The sequence below is a fragment of the Nerophis lumbriciformis genome, linkage group LG16 (assembly GCF_033978685.3).
Source record: "Nerophis lumbriciformis linkage group LG16, RoL_Nlum_v2.1, whole genome shotgun sequence".
Classification (NCBI taxonomy): Eukaryota; Metazoa; Chordata; class Actinopteri; order Syngnathiformes; family Syngnathidae; genus Nerophis; species Nerophis lumbriciformis.
In genome coordinates, this window is record NC_084563.2 from 38,237,601 (window position 1) to 38,255,170 (window position 17,570).

At 42.4% G+C, this 17,570-nt stretch overlaps 2 protein-coding genes across 4 annotated transcripts in view; one reads left to right on the plus strand and one right to left on the minus strand.

The window, feature by feature from the left end:
* LOC133617246 (integrin alpha-L) overlaps positions 1-17,570 on the plus strand; it is a 114,055-nt gene that overhangs the window by 76,550 nt on the left and 19,935 nt on the right. For all 3 annotated transcript variants that reach the window (XM_061977113.2, XM_061977114.2, XM_061977115.2), the window contains 6 exons: positions 5,512-5,628; positions 7,572-7,642; positions 7,714-7,861; positions 11,568-11,666; positions 14,103-14,182; positions 14,258-14,338. In XM_061977113.2, the coding sequence (XP_061833097.1) occupies positions 5,512-5,628; positions 7,572-7,642; positions 7,714-7,861; positions 11,568-11,666; positions 14,103-14,182; positions 14,258-14,338 (596 nt within the window). The remainder of the gene's footprint in view (positions 1-5,511; positions 5,629-7,571; positions 7,643-7,713; positions 7,862-11,567; positions 11,667-14,102; positions 14,183-14,257; positions 14,339-17,570) is intronic.
* Positions 4,243-17,570, minus strand: part of LOC133617249 (sodium channel and clathrin linker 1-like) — a 129,876-nt gene continuing 116,548 nt past the window's right edge. Inside the window, exon 16 of the mRNA XM_061977124.2 lies at positions 4,243-4,355. Within this exon, the coding sequence (XP_061833108.2) occupies positions 4,334-4,355 (22 nt within the window). The 3' untranslated portion in view covers positions 4,243-4,333. The remainder of the gene's footprint in view (positions 4,356-17,570) is intronic.

The window sequence follows — 17,570 nt, forward strand, 5'->3', positions numbered from 1 at the left end:
CCGCTTATCCGAGGTCGGGTCGCGGGGGCAGCAGCTTAAGCAGGGAAGCCCAGACTTCCCTCTCCCCAGCCACTTCGTCCAGCTCCTCCCGGGGGATCCCGAGGCGTTCCCAGGCCAGCCGGGAGAGATAGTCTTCCCAGCGTGTCCTGGGTCTTCCCCGTGGCCTCCTACCGGTCGGACGTGCCCGAAACACCTTCCTAGGGAGGCGTTCGGGTGGCATCCTGACCAGATGCCCGAACCACCTCATCTGGCTCCTCTCGATGTGGAGGAGCAGCGGCTTTACTTTGAGCTCCCCCCGAATGACAGAGCTTCTCACCCTATCTCTAAGGGAGAGCCCCGCCACTCGGCGGAGGAAACTCATTTCGGCCGCTTGTACCCGTGATCTTGTCCTTTCGGTCATGACCCAAAGCTCATGACCATAGGTGAGGATGGGAACGTAGATCGACCGGTAAATCGAGAGCTTTGCCTTCCGGCTCAGCTCCTTCTTCACCACAACGGATCGATACAGCGTCCGCATTACTGAAGATGCCGCACCGATCCGCCTGTCGATCTCACGATCCACTCTTCCCCCACTCGTGAACAAGACTCCGAGGTACTTGAACTCCTCCACTTGGGGCAAGATCTCCTCCCCAACCCGGAGATGGCACTCCACCTTTTTCCGGGAGAGAACCATGGACTCGGACTTGGAGGTGCTGATTCCCATCCCAGTCGCTTCACACTCGGCTGCGAACCTATCCAGCGAGAGCTGAAGATCTTGGCCAGAGGAAGCCATCAGGACCACATCATCTGCAAATAGCAGAGACCTAATCCTGCAGCCACCAAACCAGATCCCCTCAACGCCCTGACTGCGTCTAGAAATTCTGTCCATAAAGGTTATGAACAGAATCGGTGACAAAGGGCAGCCTTGGCGGAGTCCAACCCTCACTGGAAACGTGTCCGACTTACTGCCGGCAATGCGGACCAAGCTCTGGCACTGATTATACAGGGAGCGAACTGCCACAATAAGACAGTCCGTTACCCCATACTCTCTGAGCACTCCCCACAGGACTTCCCGGGGTACACGGTCGAATGCCTTCTCCAAGTCCACAAAGCACATGTAGACTGGTTGGGCAAACTCCCATGCACCCTCAAGGACCCTGCCGAGAGTATAGAGCTGGTCCACAGTTCCACGACCAGGACGAAAACCACACTGTTCCTCCTGAATCCGAGGTTCGACTATCCGGCGTAGCCTCCTCTCCAGTACACCTGAATAGACCTTACCGGGAAGGCTGAGGAGTGTGATCCCACGATAGTTGGAACACACCCTCTGGTTCCCCTTCTTAAAGAGAGGAACCACCACCCCGGTCTGCCAATCCAGAGGTACCGCCCCCGATGTCCACGCGATGTTGCAGAGTCTTGTCAACCAAGACAGCCCCACAACATCCAGAGCCTTAAGGAACTCCGGGCGGATCTCATCCACCCCCGGGGCCTTGCCACCGAGGAGCTTTTTAACAACCTCGGCAACCTCAGCCCCAGAAATAGGAGAGCCCACCACAGATTCCCCAGGCCCTGCTTCCTCATAGGAAGACGTGCTGGTAGGATTGAGGAGGTCTTCGAAGTATTCCCTCCACCGATCCACAACATCCGCAGTCGAGGTTAGCAGAACACCATCCCCACCATACACGGTGTTGACACTGCACTGCTTCCCCTTCCTGAGGCGGCGGATGGTGGTCCAGAATTGCTTCGAAGCCGTCCGGAAGTCTTTTTCCATGGCCTCCCCGAACTCCTCCCATGTCCGAGTTTTTGCCTCCGCGACCGCTGAAGCCGCACGCCGCTTGGCCTGTCGGTACCTCTCTGCTGCCTCAGGAGTCCCATGAGCCAAAAGAACCCGATAGGACTCCTTCTTCAGCCTGACGGCATCCCTCACCGCCGGCGTCCACCAACGGGTTCTAGGATTACCGCCACGACAGGCACCAACTACCTTGCGGCCACAGCTCCAATCGGCCGCCTCGACAACAGAGATGGCCTTCTCTGTCCACTAAAAGACAGTGTCATTGGTACACTTTTATTTACAAGGCTCTTTTGGGACTATTGCCCTCTTACATTTGTACATTGATTACACAGACTCTTATGCACTGAGATTCAACGATCAGCTATTGCTTTATGTCCATTTTGCTTGCACAGAGCTGGGGAAAAAAGTTTTTGTGTATGCAGCGCCTTGTGCTTGGAACATGCTACAAAGAGACTGGAAGCTGACTGAGTTTTTATCCTTGAATGCTTTTTAATCCAAACTGAGAGCATTGGAACCTGCCTCAGGTATTTGTAACTGTTTTACTTGATGTCCATCCTGTCATTTTAATATGTAATGTAATTGCAAATGTAATTTTATGAATAATGTTGCGGCCTTTTGGCCGGGACTCCCTTGAAAAAATAGTTTTTTAATCTCAAGGTTTTTTTTTTTTCTTGGTCAAATAGTTAAAACAGGATGCACTTTTGAGTTTCATGACAAAGGCTGGGAATACTTACAGTATGTGCATGTGATGTCTTAGTTTTTTATTTTTAATACACTACAAAAAAATTATAAAAAAATATTTTCCACTTTGTCATAATGGGGTATTGTGTGTGATTTTTTGGGGGGTAACAATGGACTTATTCCATTTTGGAAAAAGGCCGTAAATAACAAAATGTGGAAAAAGTGAAGCGCTGTGAATCATTTCCGTATGCACCGTACTTATTTGAATACAGTGGAACCTGCTTATGTCAACAACCTGTTAAGTCGACCAACTCATCAAGTCCTGGTGGACCGTGTTTTTCTTATTACTAAAAAGTGCAGGCTTAAGTCGAAATATCTTTGGGCCAATTTTTATTTTTTTGGTGGGGATCCCGTTAGCTGTGCTCTTCCTAGCATAGCATATCTATACAGTACAGGCCAAAAGTTTGGACACGCCTTCTCATTTCAATGCGTTTTCTTTATTTTCATGTCACTGAAGGCATCAAAACTATGACACCTGTGAAGTGAAAACCATTTCAGGTGACTACCTCTTGAAGCTAATCGAGAGAATGCCAAAAAATGTGCAAAGCAGTATTCAGAGCAAAGGTGGCTGTTTTGAAGAAACTAGAATATAAAACATGTTTTCAGTTATTTTAAGTACATAACTCCACATGTTCATAGTTTTAATGCATTCAGTGACAATCTATGATGTAAATAGTAATGGAAATAAAGAAAATGCATTGAAGGAGAAGGTGTGTCCAAACTTTTGGCCTGTACTGTATGTAACATACATGTAGCATACAAGGAAAACAAATCAGATTTGACTATGAAAATCCTTAGTTGAAGACAGCCCGAGGTTAAAGTAAAAAATATTATATGACAACAGTCTCCTGTTGTCATATAATATTTTGGAGTAAAACTATGTCAACAAACCAACACCCTTTATCACCCATTCTCCTTTTGTCTCTGGACAAAATAACAAGTAAATGTGCAAGAATTGGATATTTTCTATTTCATAAATCAATCCATTTTCTTCCGCTTATCCAAATCCGGGTTGTTAAAGTTAAAGTTAAAGTCCCAACGATTGTCACACACACACTAGGTGTGGTGAAATTTGTCCTCTGCATTTGACCCATCCCCATGTTCACCCCCTGGGAGGTGAGGGGAGCAGTGAGCAGCAGCGTGCACCGCGCTCGGGAATCATTTGGGGATTCAACCCCCAATTCCAACCCTTGATGCTGAGTGCCAAGCAGGGAGGCAATGGGTCCCATTTTCTGTAGTCTTTGTGTTAAGGTTTGCAGGGGAAGATGACGGCAACTGACACCAGGTAACAGTATGTACAATGATTTATTATATATATGTATATATATATATATATATATATGTATGTGTGGGAAAAAAAAATCACAAGACTATTTCATCTCTGAAGATGAAATAGATGAAATAGTCTTGTGATTTTTTTTTCCCACACATACATATATTGCGCTCTACTACGGTATCGAGCACTATTTTTTGGATAACCTTATTAAGACATATATATATATATATATATATATATATATATATATATATATATATATATATATATATATATATATATATAACAATCAAAGAATACAAATATAAACTAAGGAAATGGAGTGTAAACTAGATCCAAAAGTGTATGTGGTGTGTGGCTATGTGTGTGATTAGCTGTAGTGTGTGTTACCTAGTGTTGTGTTGGGAGAGGAGGAACAAGGCAGGGAGACAGTCCGTTGGGCAGGCAGATGATCCAGGACAGGAGAGAAGAGGCAAGATCCGTTTCCAAGCGGGAGGTCGAGAATCCAAAAGGGCAGTCCGGGAGGTAAGGGGAACAACAGGAGATCACGGAAGAACACAGGAAGCGCTGCGGGAAGACAACAGGAACATCAGACACAACGGAAACACGGAAGTCATAGGGGAGGAGCGAGTTCGCGGGATGGAAGCCAAACACGGGATGCTTACAAGGGTAAAGAAGACTATACTCCGGCGAGCGACGGCAGGTTGTCCAGGCTTAAGAAGACAGCTTGATCATCACCGGCATGTGTGCCGATTGCCGGTGAATGATTGCAGCTGGCGGCTTCTGCTGGGCGGAGACGCGCGGCGCGTCCCTGGCTGTGCGCGGCCGTGGGCGTGTCCCGAGGTGCACTCACTGGAGCGCACAGATGGATGAACGGCGTTGGCAGGAGACTGAGCCGTAACACTTTGGTTGACTCGGCCGAGGTTTGAACTCACGACCTCCAAGTCTCAGGGCGGACACTTTATCCACAAAGCCATGATCTGGGTTGTGGGGGGCAGCAGTCTCAGTAAGGAAGCCCAGACATCCCTCTGGCCAACTCTTCCAGTTCCACTGGAGGAATACTGAGGTGTTCTCAGACCAGCTGCGAGAAATAATCCCTCCATCATGTCCTGGGTCCACCCCTGGGCATGCCCGGAACACCTCACTAGGGAGGCACCCAGGAAGCACCTCAACTGGCTTCACTCGATGCGAAGGAGCAGCGGTTCTACCCTGAGTTCCTACCTAATGACAGAGCTCCTCACCCTGTCCTTCAGGTTGGGTCCAGCCATTCTGCAGAGGAAACCTTTTTTGCCTGCTTATACCCATGATCTTACTCTTTTGGTTACTACCCAAAACTTGTGACCATAGGTGAGGTTTGGACTGTAGATAAATCAGAAAATGCAGAACTTTGTCTTTCGGCTCAGCTCTCTCTTCACCAGGACAGTCCGGTACAGTGGCTGCTCACGCTCCCACCTTCCCTCACTTGTGAACAAGATCTTAAGACACTTGAACTCCTCCACCTATGCAGCCGTTGTGCAGGAACCTGGTTTGCATTGCCGGCAGTAAGTCAAGCTTGTTCACCGTAGTTTAATTTCCGATTTCGGTTAAGCCGATAACTGCTTGTGTCGACGTCAGTCAGCCATTACAAAGCGCGTCCACATAACCAGGTTCCACTGTATGTAATCATGCGAATGATGCATTAAAATAGATCTATGTTTTGATTCAGTTGTTTCTCCCCTTGTAGAAATGTGTGAAAGACACGCTGTCACCCATCAGCATCAAGTTAAACTTCTCCCAGGTGGACAGTCAGAGCACCGGCGCGGTCCTTAACGTCGATGGCAAAAAGCAAGCTGTTGTTGAGGTACTACTGTCTGTTCAGTTCAGTTCAATTCAGTTCAGTTTCAGTTTATTTAGAACATGCATACGATACAATGTAATGCATCACGTTTTTCCAGTTGTTTCATTCCAGCACGTCCGAAAAGGAGTAGGAAGAAGCTGAGTTTATTTAATTTTACCCCTTTTCATATCATCGCAATTTTATCCCATTTCCTTGTTCTCTGTAACAGAACAGTGAATAAATAAATATTATACCATAGTAAGTAAACAAATATTAAATACATAAATAATCTTTAAATTTAAAAAAAAAAGGGTTCAAGATGTTCATCATAATGATTGTTCTTTGTACTTTGTGAACACTTGCAGTCTCTTAAACTGGATCATATTGGTGCTTTGTTTAATTTCTTTGGTTAATGCATTCCATAATTTAATTCCGCATACGGATATGCCAAAGGTTTTAAGTGTTGTACGAGCATACAGATGTTTTAAATTAGATTTCCCTCAAAGTTCATATTTCTCTTTTGTTGAGAAGAATTGTTGTACATTCTTGGGTAGCAGGTTATAGTTTGCTTTGTACATAATTTTAGCTGTTTGCAAATGCACCATATCGTTGAATTTCAATATTTGTGATTCAATAAATAAAGGGTTTGTATGTTCTCTATATCCAATATTTTGTATTATTGGGGACCGCAATGTCCCTTTGGGACAGAGGACCCTATTGTATTTTGTGCGTTTTATTGTTATTATTATACCGCCGCCTCTTTGAGCTCTAATTTGACCCCCTTAACATGCTTCAAAACTCACCATATTTGACACACACATCAGGACTGGAAAAAATTGCCATCTAATAAAAATACCAAACCCCAAAACTCAAAATTGCGCTCTAGCGCTCCCTAGGAAAAAACACAGACAAAACTGCTTGTAACTTCCGGTAGGAATGTCGTAGAGTCATGAATCAAAAACCCCTATGTAGGTCTGACTTAGACCTAGATTTCATACATTAACATCTTTTAGCAAAAATCAACAGAAAGTTGGCAATTCCCCCTTCAAAACAAAATGTTAGTAAAAACAGTCACTTTTGCCTCTTTGACCTGTAATTTGACCCTTTTAACATGCTTCAAAACTCACCAAACTGGACACATACATCAGGACTGGCAAGAATTGCGATCTAATAAAAAAAACAAAAACTCAAAACTCAAAATTGCACTCTAGCGCCCCCTAGGAAGAAAACAGACAACTGCTCCTAGGAGGAAAACTGCCTGTAACTTCCAGTCTTAGAGACATGAAACAAAAACCTCTATGTAGGTCTCACTTAGACCTACATTTCATATATTGACAACCCCCAGCAAAAATCAACAAGAAGTTTGCAATTCCCCCTTCAAAACAAAAGTTTTGTAAAAACCGGTCACCTTTTTTCAAACATTATCTCCTCTGAGCGCGTTTGTCGTGTCGGCTTCAAACTAGCACAGGAGAGAGATTGAACCCTTCTGATTAAAAGTTGAACAAAGAGTTTTAATTACTGTTTCGGTTTGGATTTTATGTGCCGTCAAAGTCGGTCCCGTCCATCGCTGCTAGCAGCTTTAATTCTAACTGATCTTTTTTGTAACACTGTTAGTGAATGAAGCTCACATTTGTAGTTGTTTCCCCATATTTTTGCACAATAACTCATATATGGTAACACTAGCAAGCAGTAGAGAATATGAAGTGATTTTTGTTCTAGAACATGTTTTGCTTTATTCATTATTGACATGTTTTATGCTACTTTATGTTGTATATTTTTTACATGAGATTTCCAGTTCATTTTATCATCTATTATTACACCCAAAAATGTGTTTTCTTTTACCCTTTCTGTCTCAAGCAAGCAGGATTGTTTCAATAAAAATGTTTGTTGGCATTTTGCCATCCTCTCATGAACTGACCGTGCTGTTTCATTATGAAGCTGCATTATGAGTGCTCCTTCTGTTGTAGGTTCCGTTTGAAAAGCATTGTCGGAAAAACGACACTTGCGTTGCCGAAATTGAGGTGGATTTCAAACTATTGTAAGTATCTTTCAAACACACAGTGTTGAATACAAAAAAATATACTGTCATATATGCTGTTTGCGTTGTAGGACGCCAACTTTACTGGTTGCTGAAGAAAAGTACTTCAACATGTCCGTCACGATATCTAATCATGGCGACGACTCGTACAACACCAGCCTTACGTTCTATTATCCTCCAGGCCTCTCCTTCTCCAGGATGGTTTCGATTATTACAGAGGTAATTCCGAATATTGCTTGGGACTTTCTTTGTTTGCACACATGTACAGTACAGGCCAAAAGTTTGGACACACCTTTTCCTCATTCAATGCGTTTTCTTTATTTTCATGACTATTTACGTTGTAGATTGTCACTGAAGGCATCAAAACTATGAATGAACACATGTGGAGTTATGTACTTAACAAAAAAAAAAGGTGAAATACTGTAACTGAAAACATGTTTTGTATTCTAGTTTCTTCAAAATAGCCACCCTTTGCTCTGATTACTGCTTTTCACACTCATGGCATTCTTTTGATGAGCTTCAATCACACCTGTGAAGTGAAAACCATTTCAGCTGAAGCATGAAGCTCATCGAGAGAATGCCAAGCGTATGCAAAGCATTAATCAGAGCAAAGGGTGGCTATTTTGAAGAAACTAGAATATAACACGTTTTCAGTTATTTCATCTTTTTTTGTTAAGTACATAACTTCACATGTGTTCATTCATAGTTTTGATGCATTCGGTGACAATCCACAATAGTCATAAAAATAAAGAAAACGCATTGAATAAAAAGGTGTGTCCAAACTTTTGGCCTGTACTGTATTTACTGTAATTATGCAGATCTGACACTTTCAACTAATACAGTACAGCCCAGAGTTTGTTTTTGGTCTGTCTTTTGTCACAGTTACGCATTTTTGGGTGAAAAATTGGCCTGTTATGCAAAACACAAATGTCCAGTGCAGGCGACAAATGTTCTCAGGATGATGTATTCGCAGGGATGGCTCGATAACACTTCGCATGACCGATATTGATACTGCCATGTTACATATTTGCTGATACCATCGTTTCTGTTACATTTGGTCCTGCGATTGACCACAAAAGCAGAAAAGAAGCTGCGTTCTATAAGAAATTGATTTATTCCAATGGGTAAAAAGGAATAAACAGTAAACAATGGCTCTAGTAGAAATGCATGTACCACGAACAAAATAGAAAAAGATAAAGACAAAACCAGCCTTGGGAAAGCAGGAAGGCGCTGAGCACATGTGAAGTGTATTTCTGGTCTTGTCACTCCCTCCCGGGCAGAAGGGCAACGCGGCAGTGCGGCTGGATCAAAAGAGACGTCGGAGACGCTTTGCTGAACAAAAAGTTGCTTTATTACAAAGCAACTTAGTCATTATACAGGTCTGCAGTACCTGGAGGAGGTCAAGTTAAAAAAAAATAGGGCACTCTTAACTTGGAGGAGCCGAACTACAGTCTTATATTCCTTCTTTCTCTGTCTGGGTGTGTGTTAATTCAGGAGAGTACAACCTGACCATGTAAGGAGATGTTAATGTGTAAGTGACCGGAAAACAACCTCTATATGTTGTAACTTAAAAGTTGACATGAAGATAGACAGGGAGTCTCTCCTCCAGGATAGAGCTATCACTTTTGCGTTCCGAAGTCTGAGTGTATAGCCTCTTCTCGTGAGAGTTAACCCAGTCCACATGCGAATGTCCAACTAAGACTCCCTAATTTATTATGGGCTCAACCATGATTTACTTAAACCTGGCGGTTCGTTTTCTCCAAGTTGAATACAAACATTCACCATATGTAGAACATAATATGAGTTAATTAATTTACTTCACATATAAACAAAGTAGCAAAGAAACGCAGAATGACCAGGTAGCAAAAATCAGGCACGAGCACAGGAGCTGGTTGCTGTGGTCTGTGTGTAGCAGGAGACGCAAAGTAAAGAACCAGGAACTCGCAGGTGTGAGCAATCAGCTTAGGAAGCCAGAGTGTCAATGGCATCAGGTGTGCTTAGGACTCCTACCCTTCAAGTAGCGACATTGCAACTGTGGGGAGAGAGAGCCGGGCAAGAAAGTTTCTCCTTTCTTGGCATAGTACTAGATTCACATGCACGTACAGGAGGTATGTCAGAAAAGTACTAGGACCCTAACCTCCCTACTCAGTCCTCACCCGACCTGGCTCCATGCACTTGTTCCCTCTTTTCCAAGCTAACGGGGGTCCTTTTTTAAAAACACCTCTCTAATTAATTTGCAATGGAGATGTTCCTAAAACACAAATCAATGTTTCAGTCCTGAAACTTTTCTGCGATGCCTTGTGTATTTATACTTGCCAACCTTGAGACCTCCGAATTCGGGGGTTGAGGTGGGGGGGTTTGGGGGGGCGGGGTTTGGTGGTAGCGGGGGGTGTATATTGTAGCGTCCCGGAAGAGTTAGTGCTGCAAGGGATTCTGGGTATTTGTTCTGTTGTGTTTATGTTGTGTTACGGTGCGGATGTTCTCCCGAAATGTGTTTGTCATTCTTGTTTGGTGTGGGTTCACTGTGTGGCGCATATTTGTAACGGTGTTAAAGTTGTTTATACGGCCACCCTCAGTGTGACCTGTATGGCTGTTGATCAAGTATGCCTTGCAGTCACTCCTGTGTGTGTACAAACCGCATATACTATGTGACTGGGCTAGCACGCTTTTTGAATGGAGGAAAAGCGACCGTGACAACAGGTTGTAGAGCAGTGTTTTTCAACCTTTTTTGAGCCAAGGCACATTTTTTGCGTAGAAAAAATCCGGAGGCACGAACCTCAGTTGACTGTAAAAAGTCGTTGTCGCAATCGTTGGATATGATTTTAAACCATAACCAAGCATGCATCACTATAGCTCTTGTCTCAAAGTAGGTGTACTGTCATCACCTGTCACATCACGCTGTGACTTATTTGGAGTTTTTTTGCTGTTTTCCTGTGTGTAGTGTTTTAGTTCTTGTCTTGCGCTCCTGTTTTGGTGGCTTTTTCTCTTTTTTTGCTATTTTCCTGTAGCAGTTTCATGTCTTCCTTTGAGCAATATTTCCCGTATCTACTTTGTTTTAGCAATCAAGAATATTTCAGTTGTTTTTATCCTTCTTTGTGGGGACATTGTCGATTGTCATGTCATGTTCGGATGTACATTGTGGACGCCGTCTTTGCTCCACAGTAAGTCTTTGCTATTGTCCAGCATTCTGTTTTTGTTTACTTTGTAGCCAGTTCAGTTTTAGTTTCCTTCTGCATAGCCATCCCTAAGCTTCAATGCCTTTTCTTAGGGGCACTCCCCTTTTGTTTGTTTTTTTGGTTTAAGCATTAGATACCTTTTTACCGCCACACTGTCTGCCGCTGTTTATGACATCTACAACAGCTACTGGCTGCCACCTACTGAGTATTACACGGTTACTCTGCCGAGCTCTAGACAGCACCGACACTCAACAACAACACATCATTTGCAGACTATAAGTACTGGTTTGCAAAAAATATTTTTGAACCCAAATAGGTGAAATTAGATCATCTCCCACGGCACACCAGACTGTATCTCACGTGTGCCGCGGCACAGTGGTTGAAAAACTCTTTTGTAGAGGACGCTAAAGACAGTGTCTTTAAGGCACGCCCCCAATATTGTTGTCTGGGTGGAAATCGGGAGAAATTCTGGAGAATTGTTTCCTCGGGAGATTTTCGGCAGGGGCACTGAAATTCAGGAGTCTCCCGGGAAAATCGAGAGGGTTGGCAAGTATGTGTGTATGTAATACAAAAACAATGAAACATTAAGATGACAAATAAATATCTTAATCTAGTTGCTTTTTGTTGGTCTAACGACATGCTTGGTTTTGTTCAATTAAAGTAAGGTTCGGCAAGTAAAATCTCGTTCCTATTTTTCACACCGCTCACAAATGCTTGATTTTTGACACAAAGTGTTCTCCATGTTACAGACTACAAGACCGACGCGCCACAATTGTGATGATCTAGAAGGAGTAACTGACAAAACTATATGTGGTGTCAGCCTTCCTGTGTATCGCAGCAGATCAGCAGTGAGTCAAAGCGAAAGCACACTTGACTTGACACTGAACCACAAACTCACCCACCACTCGTCAGATACATTGTGTTATGCACTTTTCCCATCATGTATTTTAGTACAGGTTATATATAATAAAACCACATGTTTAATATATACATCTGGCCCGCCAAATCATTTTATCTGGCCTGCGAAAGTTTAGGAAATTATGAGACACCTCATATTTCTCTATTTTAATTTTGGCGTTAAAAAAATTACTGCACGCCGCTGCAGTTCTTCTCAATTGAAGTTGTTTAACTGTTTGATGCAACAAGCTGTTAATTATATTTTGGTCATTGTAGCCCTTCAATTTAGCTGAACTTTGGTAAATGCTTGTCACCTTGACTAGTGATGGCAAGCCAGTTTTCTTTCAGTTTGTTGGTAAACAATGATAATAATTAAATGAAGGAACATTTTTTAAATAAGAGGCCATTATAAAGTACAAAACCCCAAACCAGTGAAGTTGGCACGTTGTGTAATTTGTAAATAAAAACAGAATACAATGATTTGCAAATCCTTTTCAACTTATATTCAATTGAATAGACTGCAAAGACAAAATATTTAATGTTCGAACTGAGAAACTTAATCATTAATTTTGAATTTAATGGCAGCAACACATTGCAAAAAAGTTGGCATAGGGGCATTTTTACCACTGTGTAACATGGCCTTTCCTTTTAACAACACTCAGTAAACGTTCAGGAACTGAGGAGACCAATTATAGAAGCTTCTCAGGTGGAATTATTTCCCATTCTTGCTTGATGTACAGCTTAAGTTGTTCAACAGTCCGGGGGTCTCTGTTGTCGTATTTTTACGCTTCATAATGCGCCACACATTTTCAATGGGAGACAGGTCTGGACTACAGGCAGGCCAGTCTAGTACTCACACTCTTTTACTACGAAGCCACGTGCTGTTACATGTGGCTTGGCATTGTCTTGCTGAAATAAGCAGGGGCGTCCATGATAACGTTGCTTGGATGGCAACATATGTTGCTCCAAAACCTGTATGTCCCTTTCGGCATTAATGGTGCCTTCACAGATTTGTAAGTTACCCATGCCTTGGGCACTAATACACCCCTATACCATCACAGATGCTGGCTTTTGAACTTTACGCCTATAACAATCCGGATGGTTCTTTTCCTCTTTGTTCCGGAGGACACGATATCCACAGTTTCCAAAAACAATTTGGAATGTGGACCCGTCAGACCACAGAACCCTTTTCCACTTTGCATCAGTCCATCTGAGATGAGCTTGGGCCCAGCAAAGCCGGCGGCATTTCTGGGTGTTGTTGATAAATGGCTTACACTTTGCATAGTAGAGTTTTAACTTGCACTTACAGATGTAGCAACCAACTGTAGTTACTGGCAGTGGTTTTCTGAAGTGTTCCTGTGCCCATGTGGTGATTTCCTTTACACACTGATGTTGGTTTTTGATGCAGTACCGCCTGAGGGATCAAAGGTCACAGGCATTTAATGTTGGTTTTCGGCCTCGCTGTGATTCCTTCAGATTCTCTGAACCTTTTGATGATATTACGGACCCTATATGGTGAAATCCCTAAATTCCTTGCAATAGCTCTTTGAGAAATGTTGTTTCTTTGTAATAATCACGCACGGCGTGGCGCAGTGGAAGAGTGGCCGTGCGCGACCCGAGGGTCCCTGGTTCAATCCCCACCTAGTACCAACCTCGTCATGTCCGTTGTGTCCTGAGCAAGACACTTCACCCTTGCTCCTGATGGGTGCTGGTTAGCGCCTTGCATGGCAGCTCCCTCCATCAGTGTGTGAATGTGTGTGTGAATGGGTAAATGTGGAAGTAGTGTCAAAGCGCTTTGAGTACCTTGAAGGTAGAAAAGCGCTATACAAGTACAACCCATTTATCATTTGTTGACAAAGTGGTGACCCTCGCCCATCCTTGTTTGTGAATGACTGAGCATTTCATGGAAGCTGCTTTTATACCCAATCATGGCTTGACCTGTTCCCAATTAGCCTGTTCACCTGTGGGATGTTCCAAATATGTGTTTGATGAGCATTCCTCAACTTTCTCAGTCTTGTTTGCCACTTGTGCCAGCTTTTTTGAAACATGTTGCAGGCATCAAATTCCAAATGAGGACATATTTGCAAAAAATAACGTTTTCCAGTTGGAACGTTAAGTATCTTGTCTTTGCAGTGTATTCAATTGATTATAGGTTGAAAAGGATTTGCAATTCATTGTGTTGTTTTTATTTACGATTTCCACAACGTGCCAACTTCACTGGTTTTGGGTTTTGTACATTTATATGGTTATATTATAAATTTTTTCACAGTTACAAGTGGACTCATAACTGTGACATTGCCCATGGTGAAAATAAGGTTATTAAACAATAGTTGGACTATTCCAAATCAGAAGGCTTCTCTAACACAATTGTGTTTGTTCCTGTCAAGGCAACATTTCAAACTTCTTTCCACATAAGCACAGAGTATGCTTGGAATGAGACGATTGCGATTGGTGTCACCGGTAAAAGGTAAAGTAATCATTTGACTGTTTTACATTTTCATTTGTTTAAATATGATCCCATAATGCATGTTTGTATTTTTAGTGATAACAACAACAACAACACCGTGGCTGCGGTAACCAAACACCTCCCGGTACAATTTGAAATTAAAATGGCAATCACAGTGTAAGTACCGTTTTTCTTTTTCTTGTACTTTCCTGCTCATATAGTACATATTCCCTGTTGTTCTGTACAAAGACAAATACCGTATTTTTCGGACTATAAGGCACACTTAAAATCCTTTCATTTTCTCAAAAATCGACAGTACCCGGTGCGCCTAATGTACAGCATGATTCTGGTTGTGCTTACCGACCTCGAATGAATTTTATTTGGTACATGGTGTAATGATAATTGTGACCAGTAGATGGCAGTCATACACAAGAGATACGTGTAGACTGCAATATGATGGCAGTAAACAACACCAAAACTTTAAATCTTCCATTGAGAATATAGAACATTACACACGGCGCTCAAAAATATGTCAAAATGTTTTTAGTACGACTTCGGTAAGCTATGAAGCAGCACCGCTTGATGGATTGTCAGCGCATTAAACATACCAGTATTATTATGGGTGTGTATAAGGACTGCAAAATGGCACCTATTAGCAGACATATTTCCTCGCCTTTTGTTTCGCAATATTATGCAAAACCAACTTTTCTTACCTTTTGGTACCTGCTGATGTGTATTTGGGATCTGCATAAGTCCTGAAAATGTGCGCGCGTCCACCATTGTCATAACCGTAGTCATAAGCTTCTTCTTTTTCTCTACCTTCTTATGTGGCATTCATCTTCCACTGTTGCCATTTCTAATATAAAGTAGTGTTAATTCCTTACTTATGTCTGTCAGTAGACTAGCTATCAAAGTGCTAAAACTGTAGTGGGTTTACATCATTCACCCACGGAACTTTAGTTATCAGACGTTTTTCACGGGACACATTTCCGGCGTTGATGTTGCACTATTGAGCCACGGATGAGAAGATGCTGCTCCGTTATTGATTTACCGGTAACTCAAACAACAGGACATAAGACTAGATCTGACCAATCTAAGTCTATGAGCATGAACTGATGAAGCCTTCTTGGATGAATAGCGAACGTCTTATAGGACAAACCAAACAGTCCAGTTGCGATCGATTGAATGCCCTGAAAATACAATGACCTGGATGAATGAGAACATCCTTAGACAACAGGACATAAGCACTTCAGATTTCAGGTGCCCGCTTCTCTAATAGGCCTTTTTACGCAAAAAGTTCAGAAACTTTTTAGTTCATGGTGGAACTATTGGTTTCTGTAGAAGTGTGTGGTTTGTGTTTCCACCACAGTTCACAGTTCAGGATAGTTTATACAAATCAGGCTGACGACGTATGGATGAGTGGTACAGTATTATGTAAGTACACTGACAATATTAGGTCATATATACTTCACTAGAGTGCAAGTAAATACAATTCAAAACAAGGATGTAATATAAAAACAGAGTGTACCGGATTTTACTAAAAAATCAGCTCGGCTTTTGGACACAGTGTTTAAAAGGTTCATTATGTCTTCTTATTCATATTCTTTTCCAAATGTTCTTGTAATCAGACCATATTTTCGGTACATTAGATGGGATCTTCCTCCCACCTCCAAAAACATGCATCTGGGGATAGGTTGATTGGCAACGCTAAATTGGCCCTAGTGCAGTGGTTCTTAACCTTGTTGGAGGTACCGAACCCCAACAGTTCATGTGCGCATTCACCGAACCCTTCTTTTTTTTTTAAATTCAAGACAAAGTTATTATATATTTTTGGTAACACTTTAGTATGGGGAACATATTTTAAGTAACAAAGACTTAATTTAGAGTTTTTTGGACACTAGGGGAACATATTTTAAGTAACAAAGACTAAATTTGAGGCGGTATAGCTCGGTTGGTAGAGTGGCCGTGCCAGCAACTTGAGAGTTCCAGGTTCGATCCCCGCTTCCGCAAACCTAGTCACTGCCGTTGTGTCATTGGGCAACACACTTTACCCACCTGCTCCCAGTGCCACCCACACTGGTATACATGTAACTTAGATATTGGCTTTCACATTGTAAAGTGCTTTGAGTCACTAAAGAAAAGCGCTATATAAATATAATTCACTTCACTTTACTTCAAATTTAGAGTTATTTGGTTAGGGTTAGGGTTCGGGTAGGGTTATACTAAGGCCATGCCGAATAAGGCATTAATAAGTACTTAATAATGACTAGTTAAGAGCCAATATGTTACTAATTTGCATGTTAATAAGCAACTAATTAATGGTGAATATGTTCCCCATACTAAAGTGTTACCATGTTTTTTTACTGGTGCACAAAATGAACCGTGGATGAACATCACCTTGTTCAAACAACAAAACCAACACAGTGCATAAACTCACAACAAATTACACACCTGCAAATCAGTGTGACTACTGCTGTTGCCGTATCTGTAATACGCCAATAGGGAGAAGTTTTTATTTACACGATGAGTCGGGTATGTTTTGACCTCCGCCGAACCTCTGAGGCCGACTCACCGAACCCCTAGGGTTCGATCGAACCCAGGTTAAGAACCACTGCCCTAGTGTGTGAATGTGAGTGTGAATGTTGTCTGTCTATCTGTGTTGGCCCTGTGATGAGGTAGCGACTTGTCCAGGGTGTACCCCGCCTTCCGCCCGATTGCAGCTGGGATAGGCTCCAGAACCCCCCGCGACCCTGAACGGGACAAGCGGTAGAAAATGGATGGATGGATGGATAGATGGAATCTTTACCTGACATGTTTCGACTGTAATCTGTGCAAACACATCAAAAATGCAATCAAAAACTGCCAATATCCAACCCGGGCCCTCAAAAAAGGGGAACAACAAGTAAAAAAGCAAGGAAAAGAGAACAAAGGAAAAACCTGAAATAAAGAACAATGAGGTCATAACCTTACCATACATTAGGGCAGGGGTCGGCAACCCAAAACGTTGAAAGAGCCATATTAGACCAAAAATACAAAAAACATAAAAAAATTAAAAGCTGTATATAAGTGTTATAATGGAGGCAACACATGATGTAAGTGTGTATATTACCTATAATAGCATACTATCAAAATGACGAAGCAAATCTTCGTTGACAGAAATGTTGAAATTAAATTTTTATTCTACACATTTTTGCAACATTAGAAACCATTAGTAAATCAGAGGCTACTCAGAAGGTGAGAGAACTCCTGGAAATGACTGGCTTTTAATGGCCAAAGGTATAGATGTGTGTGTCCAAGTTAAAGGAAACGTCAGGCTGTCTTCTTTTAATAGATTTATTACAATCTTTGGCAAGCTAGGTAACGTTTGCTGTGGTCTGGAACAACATGGCACAGAAACAACTATCTGAAA